Here is a 12,305-nt window from a genome sequence, read left to right on the forward strand (position 1 = left end):
TTGGGCATATGAAGGAACTTTAAAAATTTCATGTCATTTCGATATATAAAAAAGGTACTTCCTTCACAATGCTTCTAGGTGGACAAAAACTTTGGAAATTTGCCGAGGAAGATTTGCTAGGCAAATGGAGCTGAATTTTGTCATGCGGTAATTATTTGGATAGGAAAGAGTGCCCAAAAAATCCAAGGGCAATCAAGATTATATAAATAGCACTTCCTTCATAAAGTGCCGTTGTGAACAGAATAGGAAAATGAATATTTTTGAATTAGTTTTGAACTAGGCAAGGAAGGATTTTTACATATTTGATGAAGATATGACCCAAAGAATTTATGAGATTGTTTTGGGAATTTTGGGAATGGCAGAAATATAGGTTGCTTCACAACCTAGGGCAAAAACTGCCACATGGACATGACACATAGGCAAAACTGATGAGGTGGCGCCTAGTCATAGCAACCCACCATAATTTACAAGGTTATGACCATCTATATTGGTCATGATCAGCTAGAAATAAGGCAGCAGACCAGTGCTATCTGCTTTATGACCATTTCATGTAAGGAAATTACGACCTTTCTGACCAAAATGGTCGTTATAGTTTAGGGTTTGGAGCCCCCCGAACAGCTTTTGACCAATTGGTCTAAAATGGTCATAGATCTATGACCAATTCTTACAGGGTCACTGACAGAAGGTCACTAGTTGACATATTTCTTGTAATGTCTTAGTTGCGCACTAGTGGGGACAAAATGCACAGAAAAGAGTAGTGTTGGTCTGTAGGACCAGTCTAAATCCAGATGTAACACCCAGGAATCGGTGGGTTCGGCCGAGGCGTTACACCTTTGTGGATCTCTACCACCATAGCAAGGCGGCCCAAGGAGGAGGCGTGGGGGGGGCATGGGGCACCCATGTGGGCCCATAGGGATCCTCCCATGCCGTGATTTCACAGGTGCCTTAGGTCCCACATTTCTTGTACCGACGCATTTTATTTTATTTTGATTTATAACTTTCTAATTTTTTGGAAGCATAGACACGAAGATAGAAAACTGGCTTTTCTCACACTCTACTAATATCTTAGTCCAAAAGATCATAAATAGTACTTTCTCTTTATTTAATACTCTCTCCATTTATTTGATCTGCATATTAGTTTTGACTGAAGTCAAACTTCATAAAGTTTGACCAAGTATATAGAAAAATAATATAAACATATACCATAACATATCTATATGATGTGAAAGTAGATTCAATATTAAATCTAATGGTATTGATTTGTTATTGTATATGTTAATATTTTTGTTTATAAACATTGTCAAAATTTACAAAGATTAAGTTTGATCAAAGCTAATACACAGACTAAATAAAAACGGAGGAAGTATACGGTAGGTTCTACACACTTAAGGTTCGGTGACGCTAGGGTTGTTGAGATATTAGTATATGGTAACCTGAAAGTTGTTCGGAGTCCCGGATGAGATCCCGGACGTCACGAGGAGTTCCGGAATGGTCCGGACGTGAAGATTTATATATGGGAAGTCAAGTTTCGGCCATCGGGAAAGTTTCGGGGGTAATCGGTATTGTACCAGGACCACCGGAAGGGTCCCGGGGGTCCACTGGGTGGGGCCACCTATCCCGGAGGGCCCCATGGGCTGAAGTGGGAGGGGAACCAGCCCCTAGTGGGCTGGTGCGCCCCCCCTTGGGCCTCACCCTGCGCCTAGGGTTGGAAACCCTAGGGGTGGGGGCACCCCACTTGGCTTGGGGGGCACTCCACCCCCCTTGGCCGCCGCCCCCGTTTGAGAGGAGAGAGAGGAGATCGGGACCGTGCATGAAAAGAGAGAAAAGAGAGGAGGACTATGCAGAGGCTTTGTGTTGGTCAAATGGAAGTCCGGACTCCGCAAAACTCCCCATGTATGTTACTAGGATACCGGAATTCGTACGTCCAGACTGCTAAGGGAATCTCCAATGCTGACCCGCAAATTTGCTCCGGCATCCGTCCACGGACAGAGGGGACCAGTCCGTAGACACGAATGCGGGAGCCGACCATCCAACGCCTCCCACATACATTTCAACCACGGTTTGAATCAATCGGACAAAAATCATGCAAACAGTGCAGCTTTCATAAAACCGGACGAAATTCATGACATATTGGACTTTCATATAAACTGGATGAAATTCATTACATTTCTCATATAGCAATCATTTAGATTAGGTTTAGTGTAGGGTTTAGTCTGGTTTATATGAGAAATGTAATGAATTTCATCCAGTTTATATGAAAGTCCAATATGTCATGAATTTCGTACGTTTTATGAAAGCTGCACTGTTTGCATGATTTTTGTCCGATTGATTCAAACCGTGGTTGAAATGTATGTGGGAGGCGTTGGATGGTCGGCTCCCACATCCGTGTCTACGGACTGGTCCCCTCTGTCCGTGGAAGGATGTCGGAGCAAATTTGCGGGTCAGCATTGGAGATTCCCTTAGCAGTCTGGACGTACGAATTCCGGTATCCTAGTAACATACATGGGGAGTTTTGCGGAGTCCGGACTTCCATTTGACCAACACAAAGCCTCTGCATAGTCCTCCTCTCTTTTCTCCCTTTTCATGCACGGTCCCGATCTCCTCTCTCTCCTCTCAAATGGGGGCGGCGGCCAAGGGGGGTGGAGTGCCCCCCAAGCCAAGTGGGGTGCCCCCACCCCTAGGGTTTCCAACCCTAGGCGCAGGGTGAGGCCCAAGGGGGGGCACACCAGCCCACTAGGGGCTGGTTCCCCTCCCACTTCAGCCCATGGGGCCCTCCAGGATAGGTGGCCCCACCCAGTGGACCCCCGGGACCCTTCCGGTGGTCCTGGTACAATTCCGATTACCCCCGAAACTTTCCCGATGGCCGAAACTTGACTTCCCATATATAAATCTTCACCTCCGGACCATTTCGGAACTCCTCGTGACGTCCGGGATCTCATCCGAGACTCCGAACAACTTTCAGGTTACCGTATACTAATATCTCAACAACCCTAGCGTCACGAAACCTTATGTGTGTAGAGCCTACGGGTTCAGGAGACACGCAGACATGACCGAGACGACTCTCCGGTCAATAACCAACAGCGGGATCTGGATACCAATGTTGGTTCCCACATGCTCCTTGATGATCTCATCGGATGAACCACGATGTCGAGGATTCAATCAATCCCGTATACAATTCCCTTTGTCAATCGGTATGTTACTTGCCCGAGACTCGATCGTCGGTATCCCAATACCTCGTTCAATCTCGTTGTTGGCAAGTCACTTTACTCGTACCATAATGCATGATCCCGTGATCAACCACTTGGTCACATTAAGCTCATTATGATGATGCATTACCGAGTGGGCCCAGAGATACCTCTCCGTCATACGGAGTGACAAATCCCAGTCTTGATTCGTGCCAACCCAACAGACACTTTCGGAGATACCCGTAGTGCACCTTTATAGTCACCCAGTTACGTTGTGACGTTTGGCACACCCAAAGCACTCCTACGGTATCCTGGAGTTGCACAATCTCATGGCCTAAGGAAATGATACTTGACATTCGGAAAAGCTTTAGCAAACGAACAACACGATCTTTGAGCTATGCTTAGGATTGGGTCTTGTCCATCACATCATTCTCCTAATGATGTGATCCTGTTATCAATGACATCTAATGTCCATAGTCAGGAAACCATGACCATCTTTTGATCAACGAGCTAGTCAACTAGAGGCTCACTAGGGACGTGTTGTGGTCTATGTATTCACACATGTATTACAATTTCCGGATAACACAATTATAGCATGAACAATAGACAATTATCATGAACAAGGTAATATAATAATAACCATTTTATTATTGCCTCTAGGGCATATTTCCAACAGTACGCATCATTTTCATTCCGGTCTTAATATTCTTTGTCATGGCTTTTTTTAGAGAAACTAGACAGTGCGTGACCGAGTGTTTGATGAAGGCTAAACCGTAAATGTAACATAAGACCACAATATTTAGAAAGTCATGAAATGGAGAAAATCAAAATGATAACACTGTGAAGGGTGGCATGGATAAATTATCAGACACAAGAGAAGTTTGCCTTAGACATTCTTTGTCGTGTTGAAGTTGAACTGAGTTGTGTTGAGTTTATTTAGTTACTTGGTTAGCAAACAAGCCATAAAACAGTTAGGTTGCGAGTGAACCTTGGATGGCGATGGGGGATTCTAATGAAACCATGTGGCAAGCTGAACATTCTCATGTTCCCGAAGATCGGAAGGGCAAATGGCTAGGTTCAGTGATATGTTATATTTTTGCAAGGGCATCTCCAAAGCGGACACACTGTCCAGACCACTTTTTCCATCCAATGAGGACCCTTATATGTCCATTTAGGGCATCTCCAACATCAACCCTCAAACCATCTGCAACCGTCCGGACCGCGCGGTCCGGACGTGTTGTGCCATCCAATGCGGGTCTGTATCGGTCTGCTCGACGGTCCAGACCGCTACCCTATCCTCTTCTCACTGCCCTGGCTCATCATTAACCCACTCCCTAGCCCATGCGTGCTTCCTTCTTGAAACATTCAGCACCGCTCCAGAGTGTCAATGCCGCATTCATGCTGGACCAGAGCGGACGCGACCTCTCACTACTCTCAGCATTAAAGCGGCGCGTCGACTGATGGAGCGCCGCCTGCGCCGCTTCCCGGTATAGGCAACTGCTTTGTGTTCAAATGACACCCCTTCAGTCCATTGCCCTACATTAATGATATGTGGTGGCCGAGGAACTTACTCCGACGCCACTCGTCCGTCCGCAACCCACTATTAACCACACCACCGCATCCCATTGCCATCTGCCCACTATATAAACTCCAGGCCCGACCATAGCCATAGTCATCCTCCTTTGATCCCTTCTCCTCTCTAAATCACGCCTGCCATGGCCTCATCACACTCCAAATCCCTCTGGTACACCCTCTCCTCGGAGCATAGAAGGAGATGACCGACCATTGGTACCAGCTGGTAGGTCAGCCAACAGATAGAGGACGACGATGGCACAATGGAGGATGAGTCGGTGCCACCCTCCTCGTCGGTGCATGCCGACCTCACCATTAGTGAGGTCCATGCACACTACATTGACATTCTGCGACAGGAGCAGGCGGCCAAGTTTCGACAGGTGCAGGCCAACCAGGCCTACAACCTCATCCTCCTCGAGGAGCACTGGCGTGCGGAGGAGCAACTAGTGGCCAACACGGCCATCGTGCTGGACGTGGCCGTGGTGGAGTACAAAGCGCTGGTCAACTCCTACCGCTCCACCCGCGACATCTGCCGCGACCGTTGGCGGTATCGCCTCTATCAGGCAGAATTGGACATCGCCTACAAGGAGTTCGACGAGGAGGAGGATGAGGTGTGGGGAAATAGCGACAAGGAGGAGGCGATCGCCAGCTCCGCCCCGGGCGTGCCTCGCCACCAAGACCATGAAGCCGACATGTCCGTGGGCACAGCCGGTAGCGGGGAATAGTAGTGCATGGTAGGTCCCCACCTCTCGAGTCCTAAGAAGGCCACCGTTGCTCCCTTCCCAATTAAGCCAAGCTTGGCAGGCTGAACATTGACAGTCGATTAGCCGCTTAGCAGCGACATGGAGGCGGACAACTTCACTTCCTGGGTTCCGGAGCCGGATGTTACGGAGGCAGAGCTGGAGAGTGCCGGGTTAGAACTGGAGAAGACTAAGGCAAGAGCTGGAGCTTTATTTCTCGGGGCACATGGCTAGACATGGGGAACAGACGCTAGCAATCATTTAGATTAGGTTTAGTGTAGGGTTTAGTCTGGTTTATATGAGAAATGTAATGAATTTCATCCAGTTTATATGAAAGTCCAATATGTCATGAATTTCATCCGGTTTTATGAAAGCTGCACTGTTTGCATGATTTTTGTCCGATTGATTCAAACCGTGGTTGAAATGTATGTGTGAGGCGTTGGATGGTCGGCTCCCGCATCCGTGTCTACGGACTGGTCCCCTCTGTCCGTGGACGGATGCCGGAGCAAATTTGCGGGTCAGGATTGGAGATTCCCTTAGCAGTCTGGACGTATGAATTCCGGTATCCTAGTAACATACATGGGAAGTTTTGCGGAGTCCGGACTTCCATTTGACCAACACAAAGCCTCTGCATAGTCCTCCTCTCTTTTCTCTCTTTTCATGCACGGTCCCGATCTCCTCTCTCTCCTCTCTCTCCTCTCACAAAGCTTCTCTCGAGGTAGAAACTTTGGAAATTTCCTGAGAAAGATTTACTAGGAAAATTGAGCTAAATATTATCATGTGGCAATGATTTTGGTATGGAAGAGTGCCCAAAAAATTTGAGGGTAATAGGAGGGGTCTAGATAACACTTGCTTTGCAACATGCCAATTTGGCCATAAAATATAAATTGAACCTGGGCTCACATAGATGATTTGACTGAGCTAAAATTTGGAGGAGGGTGATAATTTGGGCATATGAAGGAACTGTAAAAATTTCATGTCATTTCGATATATAAAAAAGGTACTTCCTTCACAATGCTTCTAGGTGGACAAAAACTTTGGAAATTTGCCGAGGAAGATTTGCTAGGCAAATGGAGCTGAATTTTGTCATGCGTTAATTATTTGGATAGAAAAGAGTGCCCAAAAAATCCAAGGGCAATCAAGATTATATAAATAGCACTTCCTTCATAAAGTGCTGTTGTGAACAGAATAGGAAAATGAATATTGTTGAATTAGTTTTGAACTAGGCAAGGAAGGATTTTTACATATTTGATGAAGATATGACCCAAAGAATTTATGAGATTGTTTAGGGAATTTTGGGAATGACAGAAATATAGGTTGCTTCACAACCTAGGGTAAAAACTGCCACATGGACATGACACATAGGCAAAACTGATGAGGTGGCGCCTAGTCATAGCAACCCACCATAATTTACAAGGTTATGACCATCTATATTGGTCATGATCAGCTAGAAATAAGGCAGCAGACCAGTGCTATCTGCTTTATGACCATTTCGTGTAAGGAAATTACGACCTTTCTGACCAAAATGGTCGTTATAGTTTAGGGTTTGGAGCCCCCCGAACAGCTTTTGACCAATTGGTCTAAAATGGTCATAGATCTATGACCAATTCTTACAGGGTCACTGACATAAGGTCACTAGTTGACATATTTCTTGTAATGTCTTAGTTGCGCACTAGTGGGGACAAAATGCACAGAAAAGAGTAGTGTTGGTCTGTAGGACCAGTCTAAATCCAGATGTAACATCCAGGAATCGGTGGGTTTGGCCGAGGCGTTACACCTTTGTGGATCTCTACCACCATAGCGAGGCGGCCCAAGGAGGAGGGGTGGGGGGGCATGGGGCACCCATGTGGGCCCATAGGGCTCCTCCCATGCCGTGATTTGGCAGGTGCCTTAGGTCCCACATTTCTTGTACCGACGCATTTTATTTTATTTTGATTTATAACTTTGTAATTTTTTGGAAGCATAGACACGAAGATAGAAAACTGGCTTTTCTCACACTCTACTAATATCTTAGTCCAAAAGATCATAAATAGTACTTTCTCTGTATTTAATACTCTCTCCGTTTATTTGATCTGCATTTTAGGTTTGACTGAAGTCAAACTTCATAAAGTTTGACCAAGTATATAGAAAAATAATATAAACATATACCATAACATATCTATATGATGTGAAAGTAGATTCAATATTAAATCTAATGGTATTGATTTGTTATTGTATATGTTAATATTTTTGTTTATAAACATTGTCAAAATTTACAAAGATTAAGTTTGATCAAAGCTAATACGCAGACTAAATAAAAACGGAGAAAGTATACGGAGTTTGACACTGAACTCTAAAAACACCTTATAAAATGAACTCTAAAAACATCTTATAAAAAGTTACAGAGGGAGCACACGTTATGACAAGAAATATAGCATGAAAATGATCCAGCTCTCATATGCAAAAATAAAATAAAAATGTAGCACTAATGGTGACATATTCTTGCATATCTCATAATTAAAGGGCATTGTCGTCTGATAAAAATGGCAATCCAAGGGCAGAGGTCACCCTCTTTGACTGTCAGACGATCGAGCAGCTTCTTCTTGTTAGGTAGTCAACTTCGCATCGGGCATTAGCTCTGGAGCCGTACCATAATCCTGCAGGATAAAAGTCATAATCTGCCTGGTCTCCTCTTGACCCGCTCCGCGCAGTGTATCCTAGGGCGTCCCTGTCCGACGTCTCTTCCGGGAGTCACCGTAGTACATCAATGCACACGCTTCCGCGGTCTATGTTTATTGCAGGTTCTGGAACAACTCGCACTACCTGTATCAACCTTGCATCACACTATACATACATGAGACGACGTGTTGACACGACCGGAGTCCGGAGGCAGATCCCGAACATTTCTAGTATAGAAAGCAACACCAGTCAACCTTCCTAATAATTTTTCTTGTACGTACCTGCATATACCATATGCCACAAGACGCACCCGTCAACCTATATCAAGGACGAAGAAAATCAATCTGTGGGCCCGCTTGTCAGATCGTGGACCAGCAAAATCGAATAATGCCCCTACCGTTGACAATTATGATCAGCGTAAACATATCTCTGAACGTGAACAGAGTTTGGCACGAAGGTGAATGTAATACAATGTCTTCGCCTACGAGCATCGCCAATGGTTTTCATATCCGTAAAATCTTTGGTTTAGGGGAAGTTGGACAAAAGAAGCACAAGTGATCCCAAAATAAACGCGGTTTTTTTAAGAATTTGGTGTAATCCGCCCAACTTCCTAAATATTTTAGAGATGACCCTTCCCATAAAATGCCACAGCAGCGTGCCGTCGCCATACGCACTGCGTCGCTGGGCAGCATCTGCCGCTGCTCCGCCATCGCTGGCCGCTGCCGTCGACCACCATCTTCTGCTCTCTACGCCGCTGATGAAACCCGGTGCCGGTGTCGCGTTACCGCAAAAAATCACTTTTAGAGATTTTTTTGGAAACTTAGAAAAGACCTCACCTGTGAACTTCCCCTTAGGTTATATGGGCACCCCTTAAACCACTTTTACGATGAGTTAACTCACAGTAATTGTTGGGGACGCCATAGTCTGCTCCGGTGAATTAACTCACAGTAATTGGTGGAGATGGTCTAACCTAGACACCATAGTCTGCTTTGGAGAGAGAGAAAGAGAGAGTGATCCAGCGATGTCTCTTAGTAGGAATAATATCTTTTAAGTTCTATCCTTGTTTTAATGGTGCGTCTAGCATCGTCGAAGGACGTGTGGAAGCGTGTCTTCGTCAGATCTCGCGGGATTCGATCGGTGCTAGTCTTTGGTGGATATGTTTGGATCCGATCTTCATTCGTCTTCGTTTGAGTGTTTACAAGTTTGATCCTTCTGATCGACGACTTTCATCATCGGTGATGATTGTTGCTTAGGTGTGCTGGTCCTATGAGGTCTTAGCACGATGAATTCTTGACTGTCTACTATAACAAGGTTTGTCCGGCTCCAATGAGGGAGGGGCGATGAAGGAGGCACGCCTTCGACTTCCTCCAGTGCCTGTAGTCGTCGCTAGACGGTCCACGAACATGATTGTAATATTTATTACCTCTGTTGTTGTTTGTACTGCCATGACTGAAGCCGAATAGATTGAAAGATTCTTGGAATTTTTTTTAAAAAAAATTTGAACACAGTACAGACGCAAGTGCTCATACATACGCGCATACACTCACCCCTATAAACGCGCACACGCATACCCTACCACTATGAGCGAACGTCTCCTTTCACTGAAAGCACATCGTGGACTTGAACCCTGGTGGGCTCGGATACCACTGTCCACAGGTTGATTCGTTATTTTATTTTAGAATTGCCTGGTAAAGGTTGGATTCTTTTAATACACCGTCTCTGGACGTGGATAAAGAAGATGAAATGGAACCTCTAAACGATTACGTAGTTGGCTGACGGCAGAGGAGCGTCCGTCTATAAAACTAGCTCCACCAATATCGGTAGGTACTCCACAAACTGACCACCTCCTAACAGAGTGGCTACATCTCAGCTCAAGAAAATCCACTCTCTTGCTGTAACCTCCTGCAACTCACGAGATCAGGATGGCATTTCAGCAAGAGGCCGTAGGAAAGCTGTGGGAGGAGCTCGGCCGCGGCTACAATCTCAGCGCCAAGCTTCTGACTTTGCTCAGCCAACCCAGCCACCTCCTCGATAGCCATGGCCAGGAGATGGCTGTGGCCATAAGCCAACAGCTTTCTCAGGTGTTCAGGGCGTCTCTGTCGATGTCCAACCCCGGCAACAGTGGTAGGATGGTGGAAGGCAGGGCGACAGCGCCCGAGGCTGCGATCATGGAGGGTAGCATCAGCCAGGCCACTCCGGCGATCATCAGGTGCACTACTGATTTACTAACACTGATCCATCTCGATTAGCACTGCTTCCTTACTCTGTTGTTTCCATGAACCAATTTAGTGGGGAAGAGGTTACTCCCCCAAGAATAGGTAAAGAAGAGGAGATTACAGCCGAGCCTTACAAGGATGGTTACAAATGGAAAAAATATGGGCAAAAGAACATTAAGAACAGGAAGTTTGCAAGGTGAAGTTGTTTTCTTGATGCGAGTTCTCCTATTTATCCGCAAATATCATGCATGGTACTTACCGCAACTGTAGCCAAATCACAGAGCCATTTACTTTTTTGTTTAAGTACATCACTAACAAGAACTAATACAAATTAATGGAGCACATACATTGTTGGACGAATAGTATATAAGTGTTTGAGCAATGGTTATGTTTACAAACATAAGGACTTTCCACACGTTAAGACTATGCGATACATTTTCAATACATATGAAAACGTATCGGAGTGAGTGACCACGGGTAGCCTTATTTTCAATACATATGAATTTGCTTACCCGGAATAAGTATATGTAGCAAATGAACATGCATGCATGTGCCTTATTTTCGGCCTCGCCCGCTAGCTAGACTGGCCACCTACGTCCTAGGAGCTGCAACATGGTGCCCAAGCCACCTCAGAGTAATGAATTTGCTAGTCTGCCAATCTGAGTGAGTACAATGGAATCTAAACTCAGCGAGCAAGTTGCATGAATCGCTTTCAGGAACTAATGACATGCATGCGCCATGCCAACGACTTGCCAAAAACGTCAAGATAGCTAATTAAGCTCGTGAACAGCGTACCGGTGTCCAAAAAAGGATGGTACATGTAGATACAGTACAATAATTTTGATTGGGACCAGGCAATAATTACATCCTCGTCGTCAGTTCCTCACATTCGTGTACCCGTACGTTCTTTGCGTGGCCCAGCTGATCGACCGACTCTCTACCTGTATATGCAATGCAGGTTGTACTTCCGATGCATGCATAGCCATGAGCGCGGCTGCAGGGCGAAGAAGCAGGTGCAGCAGCAGGATAGCAGCATCGGCAGTCCTCCATTGTACAAGGTCATTTACCTGAACGAGCACACATGCCACCAAGCGTTTCCCAACGTGAACATCACCAATGCAAATGTACCCGCGACGAGCACTACGACAAGGAACGGCGCCGACTTCGATCATGCACGCCGCCACCTCCACGTCGGCGGGAACGGCGAGTTAGAGGACATAATCATGACCTCGACCTTCAGCACGGTCATCGGCGGAGCTGCCCCTGCTGCTCCGTCGTTGTCGCCCTTGCAGTCGCCGCCTCCCGTGGAAGCGAGCCCGAGCGATCCGGCGTCGTACGACACGGGTGGCGGACAGTCGCCGAGCCTGCTGGACTTGAGCATGTGCCTCGACGAGACGATGATGGACGAGATGTATTTCTCGTGCGGTTCGCCATTTCGTCCGGTCGAGGCACCCGCAGCTCCATGGTCGTTGTCGTCCTTGCCGCCGCCGCCGCCGCCGCCCATAGAAGCGAGCTCGATTGATCCGGCGGCGTACATGCCGTCCCGCGGTGGACACTCACTGAGCCTGGACGCGATGACGATGGCGGAGATTTTTCTCTGGAGCAGCCCGCTATTTTCTCCACGTTGACGCAGCTGCAGCGCAGCCAATCAGCCACGGCGCCCAACGGTGTCGCCGGCCGGTTCATGGACACAGCGTCAGCATGGCCAGAGTACAAGCGAGCAGTGAGTGGTACAAGCAAAACATACAGTAATTAGTGATTAGTCACATGGAAGGGACGTGCATCTCCGTGTGAAAGTTAGTCGTAATATGCAGTGAGTTCAGATACAGATCTTTGTTCAGACGCACGGCTTAAACGGCCACTCATAGTCTGTGACTAGCTCGTAAGTAGCTAGCTAGCTAGGGTGTCCTGCTTTACTTTAGTGATGAAAACTT

The 12,305-nt window shown here is 46.5% G+C and overlaps 1 protein-coding gene across 1 annotated transcript; it reads left to right on the top strand.

Moving 5' to 3' along the window:
• The first annotated feature begins 10,077 nt into the window (after nt 1-10,077).
• Nucleotides 10,078-11,999, top strand: LOC119272628 (probable WRKY transcription factor 70). Its single transcript, XM_037554078.1, has 3 exons — nt 10,078-10,364; nt 10,445-10,567; nt 11,330-11,999. Exons 1-3 carry the CDS (start codon nt 10,078-10,080, stop codon nt 11,997-11,999), a joined length of 1,080 nt encoding a protein of 359 aa, XP_037409975.1.
• Nucleotides 12,000-12,305: the final 306 nt, after the last annotated feature.

The sequence above is a fragment of the Triticum dicoccoides genome, chromosome 3A (assembly GCF_002162155.2).
Source record: "Triticum dicoccoides isolate Atlit2015 ecotype Zavitan chromosome 3A, WEW_v2.0, whole genome shotgun sequence".
NCBI lineage: Eukaryota > Viridiplantae > Streptophyta > Magnoliopsida > Poales > Poaceae > Triticum > Triticum dicoccoides.

Bases quoted from the DNA above. Each gene is read 5' to 3' on its own strand.
- LOC119272628 (XM_037554078.1), top strand. From the start codon at position 10,078: ATGGCATTTCAGCAAGAGGCCGTAGGAAAGCTGTGGGAGGAGCTCGGC. The intron at 10,365-10,444 runs GTGCACTACTGA...GAACCAATTTAG, and splicing joins GCCACTCCGGCGATCATCAG to TGGGGAAGAGGTTACTCCCC. The intron at 10,568-11,329 runs GTGAAGTTGTTT...TATGCAATGCAG, and splicing joins AAGAACAGGAAGTTTGCAAG to GTTGTACTTCCGATGCATGC.